We start from the raw sequence: 18,110 nt of genomic DNA, 5'->3' as shown, positions 1-18,110 counted from the left end.
TTTGCATTATTGATACAATTTCTCTGTGAAATAGATATTATCTTTAGTTCTAAGTAAGAGAATCTTTTAAATAGAATAAATCATCAAAATATAATATAAATTATCAAAAATATGACATAAATCATCAAAATCAGTGAAAATATAATTACTAACAGAAATGCACATTCATTAAATTGTTTAGAGTAACTTTAATATATATAACAAAAATATGCTAAATTTAAATGCATTCTGATTTAATTTATTTTCAAAAAATGCCACAGATAATATGCACAGTATAAAAATATATAAACAGGAAGAAGCAAACAAAATTATGAAGATGTTTTACTTTGTATTAAATTATGTGACACTCTATTATATCTTTCATTAACTGTTAGAAGAAATTCAGTTAATCTTGTGAGAATTAATTCACACAAGATTGTACAGTCCATCAGAAATGTATCAGACAATCTAATTATTCTTAAACTAATTACCACACTTAAAAACTGTAAATGTAGGCCACTATTAAAATATATTCTCTAAATTATAGAAAATATTTTTTCATGCATTAGATCATTTTCAAAAATGGATTTACAAAAAAAAAAAATAATAATAATTTATTTATTTACAAAATTTAGTTATTTACAAAAAGTTTTTTTTTTTTTTTTCAAGGAGCAACATCCAATTTCAAATGTTCATTTTATAATTTTGAATAAACTGCAAAATGGTTTGTTGTTTTGTAGAGAAATAATAATAGAAATAGTTTCGAGAGAAATCATAAATTTTCAATTCCTAATGTTAAAAAATTCTTATTTTTCAAAATATTTCCAGATATAATAAATCTTATACAGTAACTTTTATTTTGTATTAAAATATTTACTAAATAAGACAAAAGTTATGCATTTTTAAAATATAAAAGAATATTTTATATTTTTTATTAATTTTTAAATCTACAAATTAAAAATGTTTGAATAGAAACACATACAAATTCTGATACTAATTGAAGGGCGAAGATTTTAAGCAACGCTGCTGTAAATGTTTTTTATCCTTTTCTGCAAAACAATGTTAAAATATGTAGGAAAACCTGAAAGCTTTCAGAATGGCATGACTAGTTTTCTTTGGGAGCAGAAGAGCAACTCAACTTTACAAAAGAATTCTCTAACATGAATTAAAATGAGATAGAAAATAAAGCATATTTTTCAACATTGCTTAGATTTACTTTTTTTTTTTCTTTTTGTAGAGAAATGAAAAGGCGAGGGAAGACACAGACACATATAAGATTTTACTTCATTCATATTTCAACCAAACAATACAAATAGGAGTCAATTGTTCAGCTGTAGAAATGATATGCAAGTTTTTCTGATAAGAATGTAATGATCTGCATAAAAGCAAAATTCTTTATCAAGTATAAATTTACATAGTACAAAATGTATTAATGGGTAAAGCATCATTGAATAAAATACAAAAGCAAGTCTTTGTGTGCGGATAATTCAATGTTATATACAATACAATGTTGTTATTACAATGTTATGATAAAATACTCTTAATATGAAACAAAGCTGAAAATATTTTAGAAATTTAATTTTTTACCCCCAATTCTTTTTTTGGTAAAAGATTAAATAGCAAAAAAATTCATAGTATACCATTAGGTAGAAATTTAAATGTGCCTTATGCTGTATACATTTCAATTAAACAGGAATGCTTGAGAGAATAAGCAATTACCTTTATTTATTTTTCAGTTGCTTCTAATCCTTTTAAAGTAAGCTCATTGTAGTAATACTAATACTTAAAATTACCCAGAATTCTTTATTACCTCAAACAATATCACTTCAAAATATGATTTATAGCTAATATTTTATATGCAAATAAAAGTATACATATCAAGATCTTATTTATTCATGTTTCATTGATCCTAACAGTTAACTTTTTTTAAAAAATATTAATATTTTTTCAAGCAAAGACATTATATTAATGACTGAAATGAAAACTTAAATGAAAGTGACCTATCTGCTATATTTGCAAATACCAAAACAGTTCTTGGATCTTTTTTCTTACACATCCACGGTTATTTTGAATTGCTTTGTCTAACATTTTATATTTGGGGATTTCTTCATTATTCAAAATTATTTAAAAGATGAAGATGTGGGTTGCAATTAGAAAATTTGAAGATGTGAAAATATAAATATGTAGATAGCTCCGTATTGAATGCAGTTTGCATACTTTTAAAGAGGACATACTTCACAGTTAAATGATATATTTTCCTGAAATTCAGCTGTTAAGGATTACAAAATATATACAATTGAACAATAAATATATTCTTATTCAAATGCACAGTTCACCAAAAAGTATATCTTTAAGGAAAATAGTATTTTTTTATGTCACTAAGCAAATAAAATTTTACATAATTCAAAAACAAAAAACACAATAGTATTTTAACATTATGCCACCATGCAATTAATTAATAGTCTCACAAAAAATTTATTTTGCTTACTATCACTAGAGCTTATGTCGTCATCTGATGACTGTAAACTATTTCTTGCATTAAGATACTGAGATAGACTTTCTCTTCTGTACTGAAGATGGTTTCCAGTCTCACAATCTGAAATAAGAATTCAGTCTTGTATACTTGTAGTCAGTAATTTTAAATATTCAAAACTTTATATGCAGACAGAATATTTTATAAAATGCAATAATTTCTTATGTAACAATAAATAACCCATCAACAAATTAATATTTTAAATGATTAATTGGTAATAAATAAATGATTACTGCTGAAATAATTTAAAATAATAACAATCAAGCAAGCCAAATTTAAAAAATTTACATTAAAATTATTAAATATATATTAAAATATATTAAAACATTTATATTAAAATGTTGCCTGCATAGGATATTAATTTCAGTATTAATGCATTTTTTGCAACATTATAAAGCACATTTTTACTGAAATATGTTGAATTTTCAGTTATTATTCAATTTCAAAAGCCGAATTTCAATAACCAATGAAAAAAAATTGGAATTTTTTCACTTTGAATTGCTTCAAATATTTAGTTTTTAAGCAAATTTTACTAATAAATCTTTAAAAGTTAAAATATACTTTTCAGTATTAATAAACTAAACCACAAAATGTATTAGGATAGCACCATTAAAGATTGCTAAAAGAAGAAAGACAAAAAAAAAATTTAATGAAGTATAGAAATCTACAAAGGATCATAGTATAGATGAATCACTGGTGCTTTTACAGATTTTAAGTTACAGAAAGACCTTCATTAAATCAAACATCTATATCTTTATAAATTAAATTGTAGTAAAGCTATCAATTATTCTTAAATATATTAAAATTGTACACAATGATGCATCAATTTAACTTAATTTTTACCATTCTCAGTTTGAGTTGTCACAAACCAGAATATGTTTATTGAAAATATTGATATAATTAGCTTTCAAACATTAACCCTCTATTATAGTCTGTGTATTTTCTGTAGGTCACATTTTCTACTGCATTACTGGTACCAGACAACCAATAACGAGGTATAAAATGTGACCTTGAACTGCCTACAGAAAATACACAGACTATAATCACAGCATATAATATATATGTTATTTCAATTAATTTTTTGGGTCATTATATCCATTTTTGGTTGTTGTTTTTTAACATATAACAGTTTGAATTCTTTTAGACTTTTAACAGAAAGCATATACAGAACTTTTGAATTTTAACAGAAAAAAATGTTCATTTACATTCCTATGAGAAGTAATTATTAATGATGTAAAAGACAAATTATTAAAACCTAATAGCCATTATCATAGAATAGATTTTTCCATCTGTGAAATAAACAGTTCCAGATTAAAATTATTATAACCGCTGGGTTTATTAATTATTAATATTAATACATAATTTTCCAGTGTCAAATTACACATTTCAATTTTTTTAATTAAAAAAAATTCTAATCAAATTTTGTTAAAATAAAAATATTACCACTTATCTGAACTTTCTAAACTATAAATTAAATCACTGAATACTAAAAAAGTGTAACTTACCAATAGCTAGCATGTAATATATTTGAGGATTGGTGAGAGCTTGAGTCATTACACTTCTCATGGCAGCTCCCATTTCACTGTGTGACTGTAGCAGACTCAGGAAACCATCCGCAAAATGCATGGCCGTGTGGTGTGTGTCTAAAAAGGCTACAGATAAATAGAGAGAAAATAGTGCACACATTTATACCTTAACTACTTATTTCAATAACTAATTAAACAAAATTATAATAGAAATTAATATTAAAAATTAAAAAATAAGATTACTACTAAAAGAAACAAATGTTCAACAAACCTGGTTCACTGTTCTCTCGTAAATGCTGAACCAACCGTAAAAATAATCGAGGCATCAATACCTCAGCAACACAGAGAAGGTCTGGAGGAGCCTCTGGTTTATTTCTCTGATTTTGTAATCCATGTCTTTGGCAAAACCTATAATCAGTTTATACAAAATATCAGTTTGGATGTGGATGCATACATTTGCAGCACATTATATCAGTTTATACAAAATATCAGTTCATCAGTTTGGATGTGGATGCATACATTTGCAGCACATTATATCAGTTTATACAAAATATCAGTTCATCAGTTTGGATGTGGATGCATACATTTGCAGCACATTATATCAGTTTGTACAAAAAGACATTTTAAACTATTCTAAATATAATTTCAAAGAATTTAACTGTAATTCTTAAGATGGGGATAACATAGATTTAATAAATTTAACATGCACATAAATTTAAATTTCATATAAACATTGACAACACATCAATAAATACAGTGTTTATAGATGAAACATTTCATTAAAATTTTCTAAATATTCCATACTTTTAACTAAATATTTCTTTGTTAATTGCATATAATTTTTCTTCTATTTGTAGAAATACAAGGTTACAAAAAAAAATGAATTTTTATCCACAAACAAAGATTTAGGATTTTTTTAACTGTAAAAGGATTATGCAAGTGAAAAGTTTAGAAATTTGATTTATTGTTGTAGTAATAGTAAATGTAATTTTTTAAATAGTAAAAATAGCAATGTAATAGTAAATCAAATGTTTTTGGTCAACGAAATTTTTTTAACAAAAGATGATATACTCAATGGTAAAGTTCTAATATTTGTAAACACAAATTTTGAATTTCACTAACTAAAAACTATCTATATTAAAAATAAATATTAAGAAAACTGCTTATCCTTCTGACAAACAAGTTATGTAATCAATGCAGGATTATTAATAACATTTAACTGATGCACTATCACCCTTATGTAATGATTTTTTTAAAGGTCATAAAATATGTCACAAAATTAAAGTTCCTTAACAAAATTAGGTCATTCACAAGAAAGCATGAGGATTAATTTCTTCCTTTTTCCTCATAAGAAACCATTAAACATTCCCTTCTCAGAAGTTTTAAACAAATGTCTAAATTTAACATTTCCAGAAGAAAAAAAAAATCCTCAATGCTTAGTCTTTACGAAATGTCTTTCAATAAATCATTTCATAGTATCAGAATATAAAATTTTGATAATACATTTGACAATAAATTTATTTCTAATTTTATAATCAGTGATAATATATTATTCAGTGTATCTTATAATACAGAGCATCTTAAACTGTTTACATTCTTTTTGACAATTTTTTTTTTTCTTTTGTTGGGGAAAAGGGAAATAGAAGTTTCTTGTGCAAAATATTATTGCTAATATCAATATTGGCAAATAACAAGAAAATAAGCATCAATTACTTATAAGTAAAATGAAATGTGAAATATACGAGGTATGACAATTAAAAAATCGAACTGTCCTTGCCCTAGCCATTAGGCTTGGTATGAAGTAGTGTAAATGGAATATAGTTGACCTTAATGCTTCCAATGTAGGTGGCATATTATTCCATCCCTCTATCTAGTTCAGTTTGTTTTTCGTCCTTGTTTAAGTAAGACATAGTTGAGTCAAAGTGCCCCGATCATGATAAGCTTAAAAATCAAGCAGCACATAAATCTGAAATTCCTTGCAAAATTAAAAAAAAGCTCCAAATAAATTTTTTATTTGTTAAAGGAGGGAGATAAATGCATATCATATAGTCAAATGTTTGATGGCACAAATTATTTCCAGAAGAATGGAAGATTTTTGAAAATGATTAACAGTATGGTCGACCTGAGACATCAAGAACTGATGAAAACTTTTATAAAATTAAGGAAATCATGCATAAAGACCAACGTTTGAGTATTTGGTGGATGTCAGATATTACGAACATTGACAGAGAGACAATAAGAAAAATTTTGATCCAGGATTTGAATATGATGAAAGTTTGAGCAAAACTGGTGCCAAAAAACTTGACCCACAAGCAAAAAATGAACAGGAAAAATATTTGCTCTAACATCACGGAATGCTTCACAGAAAATCCTGAACTGATTGAAAAAGTCCTCACATGTAATGACATGTAGATTTTTCAGTACGAGCCTGAAACTAAATGACAATCCATGCACTGGAAGACCCCTCACACACATACACACACACACATCGGCAAATGTCAAAAAAGCTCGAATGAGTAATTCCAAATTGAAGAGTATACTCATCATGGTTTCTTTTCAATATCAATGGTATCAACATGATTGAATGCATACCTCAAGGCCAAATGATAACCAACAATACTGCACTGAAGTCCTGAGAAAGCTTACAAAAAGAAAGATTAAGTAAAGGCCATATCAGTAGAACGCATGGATTTTGCACAAGGACAATGCCCCAGCATACAGTACTGTGCAAATTAATTGGGACAAACACAAAAATGTTCAGAAATGTTGTTTAATTAATATAGGTTAACTTACATGCACAGTATAGCAATCTAATACAAAATATGTCCTCCTCTAGCTTGAATGAGATAATGTACACGGTTTGGCATGGATTCCACTAAATTAGAACATAAATTTTTCATCTCGTCATCACGAAACCAAACTTTTATAGCATTCTCAATCATTGTTTTCTTTGTTGAGTATTCCACTTTACTCAAACGTCTCATTACAATGCTCTACAAATTTTCGATGGGATTTACATGAGGAGAATTACCAGGCCAATCCAAAACCATATTTTTCTGTTTTTGAAAAAAATTCGTTGTTAGCTTAGAAGGATGGCATGGAACAAGATCTTGTTGAAAGATACCAACACTACCAGCGAACGTTTGCATCATGGTCACAATTTTACTTTTTATTATAGAAATGTATTATTTAGAGTTCATCATCCCTTCAACTAGTACTAAGCTGCCAGGTCTTTCAGAAGTAAAATAACCATAAAACATCTGTTTCTGAGGGTGCTTAATTGTTTGAATAAGATGTTGTTCCCTGATGGATTCTCCACCACTTCGCCTGACAAATCTTGGTCGAAACCCTTGCACAAGAAAATGCGTTTTGTCACTGAATACAACCTTCTTCCAATCTTGTGCAATCCAGGATTGATATTTCCTTTCCCAATCCAAATGTTTTTTCTTCATTGCAGGTGTTAATAACTGTTTTTCTATTGGTTTTCTTGCAAATCTCCCAGCTTCACAAAGCCTTCGTCGAACTGTCGATGAATCCACGCTCACACCAGTAGCTAATAATTCTCTCTGAAGATCTCTACTTGTTAGGTAAGGATGCATTGTACTATTTCATACAAGAAATTTGTCTGTTCGAAGTGCGGTCTTGCGTTTGCATCCACATTTACTCTACATTTTGGAGACACTGCCCCAAAATTCTTTTGCTGATTAATAATCCTAGAAACACTGGATTTTCCAACTCCAATTATTGCAGCAATATCACTCACAGCCATAGAAGTATGCTGACTAAGGATAACAATTCTAGTCCTTTTCCTGGGAGTGATATCCATTTTTTTTTAATACACATCAGAAGGAGACAATTCACACAAGCGACCACTTTTTACAGCAACTGAAGGGAAAGATTTTCGACATGTCATGATCACGTGGTCAAACCGGCTTAGACTAGTCAAGGGCAGTCACATGTTCTAAGAAAATGCATTTAAAATCGGTTTGAGGCAGAAAATCCCCGAGAAAGGAACAATTTTCTTTAAAAATGTGTTTGTCCCAATTAATTTGCACAGTACTGTAGAATGTGCTCTCTAAGAAACAGTTCTTGGCAATCAAATGCATTACTGTGCTCCAGCATCCACCTTACTCACCAAATCTTGCACCATGTGACTTTGACTAATTTCCAAAAGTAAAAAGTGCATTGAAGGTAAAACATTTTTAGTCTATAGAAGAAGTGAAGGCAAAAATGACAGACATACCGTAGAAGGTGACATCTAATGATCTGCAATATTGCTTTGAACAGTGTGAAAACTCGTATGGAGTGATGTACTGATAAGTAAGAAAAATATGCTGAAGGTAAATAAAAGGTATTTTTATAATGTTTTAAATAAAACTAATTTTTAAGACTAGCATGGTTATTTAATTGTCGCCTATTTTAAGCATACTTTACATTAGCATATTTCAGCATTGAAGTGAAGCCATCTGCATTGTTGCTACTAATATTTCTTTCTAGTCTTTTTTTTCCCCCCCAATATTGTGATCAAAATATGAAGATTTTGTTTATTTCTTCATGTTGAATAGATTTCAGTATAAGGAATGTTTTTAATAAACCTTTTTATATTTTGCTGTATTCAAAAGTTTTTAAAAAATTTTAAAGTGTCTTTATTTTAAAATATTATTGCTTTTACCTACGATATAACTGGATGTATAAACATGTAGATTGAAAATTAGATAAATGCAAACCACCATGAACAGGACAGTATAAGGCTTTTGAAATAATATAAGTTATATATCTATCAAAATTTGAATTTCCGAAATATTTTGCTGGGGAAATAAGTGAAATTTTTAGCAAAATTAATCCTATAGAATCAATTGATCACTAAAGGCAATTAATAATAAAAATAAATTAATTTAAAAGATCAAGAATTTTTTATTAACAGGATGCCATGGATTAATCTCCAAAAATAAAAATACAAAAGACATCATGTTTACTGCAAATTGCATTTAATCATTAAATTAATCACAAAATATACTGACTATATTTGCCAATGGCATAAAATTAAGGCAAAAATTAAAAAAGAATATGAAATTAAAAAAAAAAACCAAAGATCAGATGATGAGCAGATTAAGAACAACAAAAATAAATGGCATGCAGTTAATACATAAGTATCTGATCTTTTAAAATCATTTAAATTTATTCAATAACACTAGAAATTCTAATCATTAAAATTTCATGCGTGTCGTGCTATTAAAAAAATGATGAAAACTTACCCAGATTCTTTCATTACACTTTTGTCTCCACAATCACAGGCTCCTCCAGCCTGACTTCGAAACATGTTGAAGTCATGGCCTTTGTGATCACCTCTTTGGAAGCATTCTGAACACAAGGACATACATGGAGAAATTCCACAAGTTCGACACCGATAAGCAACAAAATTGGCAGTCCATACAAGTCCACAGGTGGTAGCATTGTCATATCTTCTCACTTAAAGATCAATAAATAATTTATTTTAAATGAAAAAATATTCAACAAAATATTCTTTATTAGAAGTTAAAGAATTAAGAAAAAACTAGAATTAGAACATTTGAAAATTATTCAATAAAAAGATTTTTTATAGTCAAATCTAGATACCTGTTAAAGCATTTATAATTTCATATTAAAAGAATTATGATTTTTAAAAAGAGCAGATAAAGTAACTATTTATTAATTACATTTTGATTATTTCACAGATAGTTTTTCAGAGTAAATAAAAATATAAACACATTTGAAATACAGAACAACGTAAAATTTCTTTATAATGAAGCTTCGGGATAAAATTAAGATATCAATGCTTATACTGTATCAAAATAAATAGATGGGATCATAAGCACTGAAAAGTAATTTCTTAAGAAAAGAATTGTCTTATTGTAGTGCAGACAAAATTTTAATGTAAATTTCAATTTTCTTAATAAGTATTTGCAAAATATATATATTTATCAAAATTTTAAAATATTAAATAAATTTTAAAATTTACTCGTGAAAGTTATTATCTAAAGGAAAAATAAGATACCAAATTATTCCATTATGTTTTAACCCATTGTATTATATGCTTTAACTCACTATATTTAATACTTTAACTTACTATATTTAATACTTTAACTCATTATATCAGTCTTCTTGTATATATACCAAATCATTAAAAGAACATAATTTATAAACAATAAGTTCTATTACAAAAGCTATCTTTATAAATTTATTGGTTATTTATTATGAACAATCTTGACATAAACAATATTTCAAAATTATGACATCAACCAAGTTTATTTTTTCAAAATAAGGTTGTTGTTATTTTAATGTCCACTTAGTCTTAGGATATTAGGCACAAATAAGGTATGCATTAAAGCATTTAAAATGTAAATATTTATATTTAAAATGTGGCAGCTGAATGAAATATATTCAGCATTTAAAATGTAAATAGCTGAATGAAATATCTATCTACTGCATTTTTTTATAAATATTTAAAATAAATATTGTTTATATTTTTTTCCCCATAACCCTTCTTTGAAAAGTAAAACATAATAAAATAGTATTTCTTTAAATATACAATAAAAATTTTCATAACAGATAACTCTTTGGTTACTCTTTAAAAATATTTTTGCAATTTTATGAATGTTTCTATCATTCTTAGTAAGAAAAATGAAATTTACTTAGAATTATCAAAATACTTTGTAATAAGCAAAACACAACTTTCTTCTTTCATCAAAAGCAGAAAAAGACTTGCACGCAGATATGCAATATGATTTTAGTCTCCTTGTTTTTATACGAAAACTAATATTACTTGCAATTGTGCAATGTAAAAAACGTAACATGAATATGATAACTATCATTAAATTAATGTAAAGAAGGTAATTATAATAACTATGATCTGCTATCAACTTTCTGCTTTAAAGATAATAAATTATTCGCTGCCACAATAAAAATTGTTGATGAATGATATACTTTTATTAAACTATTACATAAATATTAAATAAAATCTCTATAACAATGGAAAACATGAAACTAGATTGTTATTCTAGTTAACCTTAATTTACCAAAATGCACATAAATGAATAAAATGAAATCTCACATTAATTTGTTGTGCATTATATTTGTAAATTTGTTTTTATTTAGGTAAAATGTGACTTGAGATTTTAATAGCTTATTAAAATTTAAAACATGAATTATTTTCTGCATAAGGAATGAGATTAAAATCTACATGCATACCTTTAATGTAATATATTTTTCAGCAATATTTTACTGCATTAAAATCTATCAAAAGAGCCTTATGCACATTAAATGAAGCAAATTTTTAATATTAAACTTATTTATATCAAATGCGCATATAATTAACTTCCTATAATAATTCATAGAAGATTTTGGCAACAGATCAATTACATAATAATTTCAGTTTTCAAATAGCAATTCAGAAATAGTTACAAATTTAAAGAAAAGGCGAAAAATTAAGGAATATAATAGCAAACAAAATTTAGATATCAATTAACAACAAAAATAGAAATAAATAAATAGAAATCTGACCTGTTTGAGTATAGTCTTCAGGTGTTCTTCCACCTGCCAAAAGCCATTTGCACCAATCTATAGAATCCCAGTCATTTATGGGAACTAAAGGATTTAATATTGAATCAAAAACTTCATTTGTGATATCAGAGTTATTTTGAGAACTACAAACTCCTTGTATATATGCTGCTGTAGCGCGTTTACCCTTCTTGATCAAAACATCTGCAGCTTCCGCAGCCATAATTATTTACAAATGTACAGATTTATCAATCACACTGAATAACATATTAGCAAAAAAATTGGGATTTAATTTAAACTAGAAAAGTTCTTCTGCGATTTTTCCCCAATAAAATGTTCTTATAACTATTAAAATCCAAGATTCCATCCATATTTGGACATTGTTATGTTGCCAACTCTTCAAAAAATATTGCTTACAAATTCTCAGCTGATTAAGGCTTGTGCTAGGATTGAAAAGAGTTAACAATGCAATTATGAAAGCTTTATGCAATTCAAAACCTGTTTTTTAATAACTCACGTTTGCATTAAATTGTTAATTTCATGTCAATATTACCAGTGATATAATATTAATACATATAGTTAATCTTTATTCGAAAAATTGGTTCATTCAAAAGGATTCATGAACAATCACATTTCTATGCGTCATTTAAAATGCTCGAAACTTATGCGCATTCTCTCATTAGTTTTTGATTCATTGATGAATGCGTATAACAAGCGCATTGTCAGAATTAATTCATCGATCGTTGTTACATAATTACAGATAAATTTTCAAGATAATCTTAAATTTAGCTTCATATATGAGAAATTTAAAAGTAATAAGTGAATTTTAGATGACAATTTGTCAGTGAAGTTTAATAATTTTTAGCTTATTAATTTTTCTTATTTTTTAAAAGTTATTTATGAAACTGATCTTTATATAGATGCTGCAAAAAAAAAAAAGAGAAATTCTGAAAGATTTAATAATTTATTTTATTTATTCATTTATTGATAATATTTGCTTATGGAACAAATAAATGAATTTCACTTTTTATTTTTAAAAAAACTAATATTTTTTAAATTTAAAAATTCCAATTTAATTTCAATTTTCACTGCCTCTAAGATAATGCTTTCTATTAATATTAATAGAAAGCATTCTTTAAAGTCAGTGGCAGAATTCTAACTAGGTTGACTATGCAGCTGCCTAAGATCGCATCGTTAATCTGAAAAAGGGTCACGGGCAGGTCGTTTAAAAAATTAATTTTTTAATTGCCGATAAATAAATTTGTAGAAAAACTGAAACTCTATGAATAATAAAATATTAGATATTAGCCTAAAATAAGTTACTAACATATTAAAAATTCACTGAAATTTGATATTAAATTGATCAATTAACTAAAAAAGTTAATAAGTTAATAAAATTAATTAAAAGTTTCTCTAAAATTAATTAAAAATCTCGCCATGCTCTCTGTCTAGGGCCGCGAAATACCTAAATCCGTCATTGTTTAGGGATCCTAAGCAAAATTTTTTAAAAAAGGAATTTAATATATAAAATTAGGGCAACACTTTCTTTAAAAATACGAAATACGAAAAGCAAATAAGAAAATTGCAAAAATAATATGTTACCTTTAAAAATCTCTAAACATAGATGTGTTTTAGATGTATTCATAAGTTAACTTTAACAACTAAAATTAGCAAACTTATTGTATAATTAAAATCAATTTAACTCACTAATTTTTCAGTTAAATGCTAATAATTAGATGTTTCATTTAATTTTTTAATCATTTTCTTTTTTAAGATGAATCTATGTCAAATCAATATATTTGATATATAAGTCCAGATTAATCAAAAAAATTAGAATTATTATTTTTTACTTATTTTTTTATAATAAAATGTTTTCCAACGCAAAAACACATGATACATTAAAAAAAAAAAGACTATAAGAACGTATTCCAAAAGAAAAGTGTAAAGTATTCCAAACTGAAAGAATAATTCAAATAAATTTTTTTTAAAAAAAGCTAAGAAGAATTTTTGTTTTCTTTTTTTAAATAAGATAATAATTCAATAGAATTTCGATTTGAATCTTCATAAATGTTTACTATATTCCTTTACATCCGTGCACATACTGATAATAGTAGATGAGATGCCTGGAGCTGAAATTTCAGATATTGGCATTGTACCTAATTCAGGCAAGAATTTCTGAAACGATTCAGATAAATTAATTTGCAAGAAAAGAAGCAAATTTAAACAATTGGTGTTAAGTATAATTATTTGTTCCATGAGAATATTAAAATAAAATAATTTTAAAAAAATTTCTCCAAAATGGAAAAACAAAAACAAAAAACAATAATGAAATGGAAAAGAAAGAGAAGAATTAATTGCCGAATAACAATTTGTGCTCCTAGCATTTTGAAAAGAAAAGAAAAATGTTTTAGAAATAGTTGGAAGGCAAACAGTAAAACGTCTGCTCTAATAGATTATGCACGATTTATCAAATTCTGTAAAATTTGCTTTTCAACAAGGACATTTTAATAGTAAGAAAGCAATATGAATAGGAGCAGTAACTGGAGAAGCAATCATGACTAAGACTGAGAAGGAAGTAATAAACCATTCAAACTAAAAATCAATTGAATATGTTAAAATCAGTTAAGTACTTTCTGACAAATGTAGCCGATTTCGTTTATTTATTATTCATCGTCATCGAGTTAGGTTGCATTCATTGGCGAATTTCCGGCTACGCAATCTAGTAGCACAGGGCCGCTAGAGGTGACGAGGGATAGTATACAGATCGCTTAAAACTTGTAATTAGCTTAATTTCTAAGAAAATAATTTTTATAATCAAAATTCCTTGAATTATAAAATATTAGGATAATACTATCACTTCGTCAAGTGTAATTAGTGAGGCTCCTAGGATGCAAGAAGAATATAATATACAGGATGCAAGAAGAAAAAATATTAATAATCGGATAAATCAACAATTCGATCAAAAAAAGAAAGAACAGCAAGATTAACATAAACACAAAACATAAAGGAAAAAAGAAAAATTAATTGTACAGAATGCTGTAGTTATATAATAAAAATAATCTACGCCTGTCGTTTTATGAATCAGATGCATGGAAACTGTTTTTTTTATCTTTTTTCCCATTCAAATGATGTAACTTGTTATTCAATAAGATGAATTTTTTTTCGCCTTATCTCACCAGACTAAACGTTTCATAAAATAGTAAGATACATAGATAATCATATTTATAATGCGCAATACATTGATAAGAATATCAAATAAAACTGGTATACTTGTAACAAATATTCTTTATCGATTGGTAGTTATTTTAAAAAAAAAACTTTTATTTGTTTAATATTTTTCGAATTCTTCTGTTTCAATTTTTAATTCTTTCTGATACTTATTTACATTTCAAAATGAAAGAAGTTACATTTATTGTGTCATTAGGCTTTTACTTGCTCGAAATAATATCTACAAGATATTTTTTTGTTTGTTTGTTTCATTTCAACTATTACAAATTGGGAGTAAATTTTAAAGTAAGGTCATTCGTTTTTTTTTTTTTTTTTTTTTTTTCAGTTTCGTATTTTTTTCCTTATGACTCTATTTCTTTTAATTTCAAATTTTTCACTGACTAAACCTTACAAATATGTGCAAAGGTACACGTTGCGTTTCCTGGGAAGTTGAATAAGTCATCTTTTCACACTGGAAATTAGGAGGAAAAAAAATTAATCGTTTTAACTTTCTCGTTTCCGGAATATGCAGAAAAAGGTTTGTAATCCTTAAAAAAATGTGACCTCCAATTTTTGATGAATATTCACGTGTTAGATTTCCTAGATTTCTGGTGAAAAGAACCTTTTGGTATGTTCATGTGTTTGTGTAAACAATAAGTTAAAAACACAACAGAAGAGACAGACGATTTTAAAGATAAAATTGAAGAACTCTATAAAATTCTAAGTAAAATCCGCTTATAAGACGTCCGCCAGTCTAGTTTTTCGAGAGTATTCAGTGTCAGTCTGATCTTTTATTAAAACGTAACAAACTATTTAAGGGGTACGTACACACTAGAAGATTTTTTTTTAAATTTTAACTTTAAAAATCCAGTTTTTTTACAGTATGTTTAAATTTATTTCAGCAAGAAAAAACCATATTATACTAATTATTAATTAATTAAATAATATTTAATGAGCTAATTAGCCTATTCTCTGAAACATGATATCTTAAATTCTAATTTGTACAGACGCATAATTCTAGTTGGAAATGATGCCTAATATTAGTCTTCATGTTGTTTGCTACAATCAAATTATAAAAATATATAATTTTTTTTAATAATTTTTTCATCAACGATGAGTAGAAAAAGCGAGATTTTTTCTGTCATTTTAACATTTAAATAGCTATTAAAAATTTATTTCTATAAATATAACTTTAATCGAGGCACAAAACATCTACTGTTTCATACAGATTATTTTGATATATAAATAATGGTATTTGGTTCATTTCTTGTTGATTTATGATTGTTTGAATGAAGCATCATAGTGCAAAAATATCATTCTTCAGAAAATGAGTTTAAAAAAAACCGTAACTATAGTTTTTAATGAAAACACCTCAAGAAAAATAATTATAACTCGAGAAATATTTCGAATATTGACAACATCTTGGTATCGTTTGAAAGCTAAAGGATCAGAGAACTTTATTGAGCAATAAAAAAAATATTCAATATTTTGAGTAATTTCCGAAGTTTCAAGTGTGTACGTACACCTTAAATAAAATTAAGCAGCAATTTTATCATCCGAGTTGCAGATTTTTATTATTTCGAGTTATTTTTAGAAAAGTCAATCTCAACCTGCAGGTATGGTCTTTCCAAAACTCTCGCATATTCTCTAATTTAAGTTATCTCAGAGAGTCCCTTACATGGCATTGCCGTATAATAGTTACGAAATATTAACATTTATAAATATAACGATTTTAGCATTACATTAGCATTATCGTACCATTCTTGGCGACTTTTTTGGCGATAAATCCCTGGCATGCGGTTAATAGTACTCGACAATCGAACTTGTGTTTTAGACGCATTCTTCTCAAACGATCGAAACAAAAATTTGACACAGAGTTATTGTAGTCACAAAAACACGTACTAAACAATATATGTTTAAGTCATTGCGTTTTTGATTTATCGCGTTTATATGTTTCTGAAAGTATAAATGGATAGACGGTTAGCCCGTCATTAGATTTGGCTCAAAAATTTGAGTTTTCAGCTAAATATGTGTACTGAATTTTATCTATTTACCTGTCTTTGTTTTCAAGTTATCGTGTTAACTTATATTGGAACAGTCGGACAGACTCACTTTGTCCGAGCGGATTTCGCTGAAAATTTGATAGAAATCGCCAGAAATGATGTAAAGACCATATACGAAATTTCATCTGTCTAGCTCTAAACGTTTTTGAGTTATCTTTATAACAGATAGACGGACAATTTTTAAACTGTTGATTTCGAGCTCAGGGAGATTTAAAACATAGAAATTAGAGATTGCAATACCGGTATACCGGGATACCGAATACCGGTATTTTGAGCCATTTGTACAATTTTGTAATACCGGTATTCAAAAGTTTAAATACCGGTTTTTCGGTATTTACTAGAAAATTTTAAAATTGTCTCCACTATATGTTCAGGGATCGCGAACATAGCAAAATAGTATACGTTTTTGTTTTTATGTCTCCCTAACGGGTGAAATTAATTAACTAATTAATGGCTTAAATCTAAATTAGCGAAAAAAGGATTATCCTTGAAAGAAGAAATTATATCCATAATGACTGATGGAGCAATAGTTTTGAAAAAAGTTGGAAAGTTGAGTGATGCAAATCAGCAATTGTGCTATGCTCATGGAATTCAGTTAAGAGTAACAGATGCATTATACCAAAAAAATAAAGAACAGAAGAATCCAAATACTGTGGATATAGAAACTTCGGATTCCAACTTTGAAGAGAGTAAGAGTGAGAGTGATATTGACAATGAAGATAATGACAATTTAATTGTTGAAGAAGATATTGCTAATGAGGATGAAATATTAACCCATCAAGAATTGCTTCCTATAATTTATAAAGTTCGAAAAATTGTTAAGATATTTAAACGTTCCCCTATAAAAGATGACATATTACTAAAATACATACTAACTGAAAATAAAACAGAATATATGTTAATATTAGATTTTAAAACGCGTTGGAACCGTTTACTCCTAACAGCACACACCACTATCTGAAGATTATATATTACATTGAAAAAATCGCACAGAAGAAAGGCATAACGAAATAGAAAATGTCTTATGGCATTTATATAGTTATAATGATTTTAAAAATGAAAAAGAAGAAAAGAAAATAACCAATTCAAATCTTATTAAGTTTATAGTAAATTTTCTTAAACTTTTTTACCCGCAAACCTATCCACATTCAAAAGAATTCGGTTCAGTTATCGAAGATTATGATGACACTAATGTCGATAGTGAAAAGGAATTGTCTCTTGAACAAAAATTAGAATTAGCGATAAATAAGAAAATTTCAACGAACC

General features: G+C 26.9%; 1 protein-coding gene across 4 annotated transcripts in view; it reads right to left on the bottom strand.

Moving 5' to 3' along the window:
- LOC129987901 (E3 ubiquitin-protein ligase UBR3-like) overlaps positions 1 to 11,958 on the bottom strand; it is a 73,233-nt gene extending 61,275 nt beyond the window's left edge. For 3 of the 4 annotated variants that reach the window (XM_056095887.1, XM_056095889.1, XM_056095890.1), the window contains exons 1-5: positions 11,578 to 11,958; positions 9,294 to 9,507; positions 4,310 to 4,446; positions 4,018 to 4,164; positions 2,468 to 2,575 (exon numbers count right to left, since the gene is read on the bottom strand). In XM_056095887.1, coding sequence (XP_055951862.1) covers positions 2,468 to 2,575; positions 4,018 to 4,164; positions 4,310 to 4,446; positions 9,294 to 9,507; positions 11,578 to 11,797 — 826 coding nt within the window. In that variant the 5' untranslated portion in view covers positions 11,798 to 11,958. The remainder of the gene's footprint in view (positions 1 to 2,467; positions 2,576 to 4,017; positions 4,165 to 4,309; positions 4,447 to 9,293; positions 9,508 to 11,577) is intronic. The other variant, XM_056095888.1, reaches the window with a different exon arrangement.
- Between the last annotated feature and the right edge of the window lie 6,152 nt (positions 11,959 to 18,110).

The sequence above is a fragment of the Argiope bruennichi genome, chromosome 10 (assembly GCF_947563725.1).
Source record: "Argiope bruennichi chromosome 10, qqArgBrue1.1, whole genome shotgun sequence".
Classification (NCBI taxonomy): domain Eukaryota; kingdom Metazoa; phylum Arthropoda; class Arachnida; order Araneae; family Araneidae; genus Argiope; species Argiope bruennichi.
The sequence above is the reverse complement of the archived record's forward strand: the minus strand, read 5'-3'. Positions and strand labels throughout refer to the sequence as shown.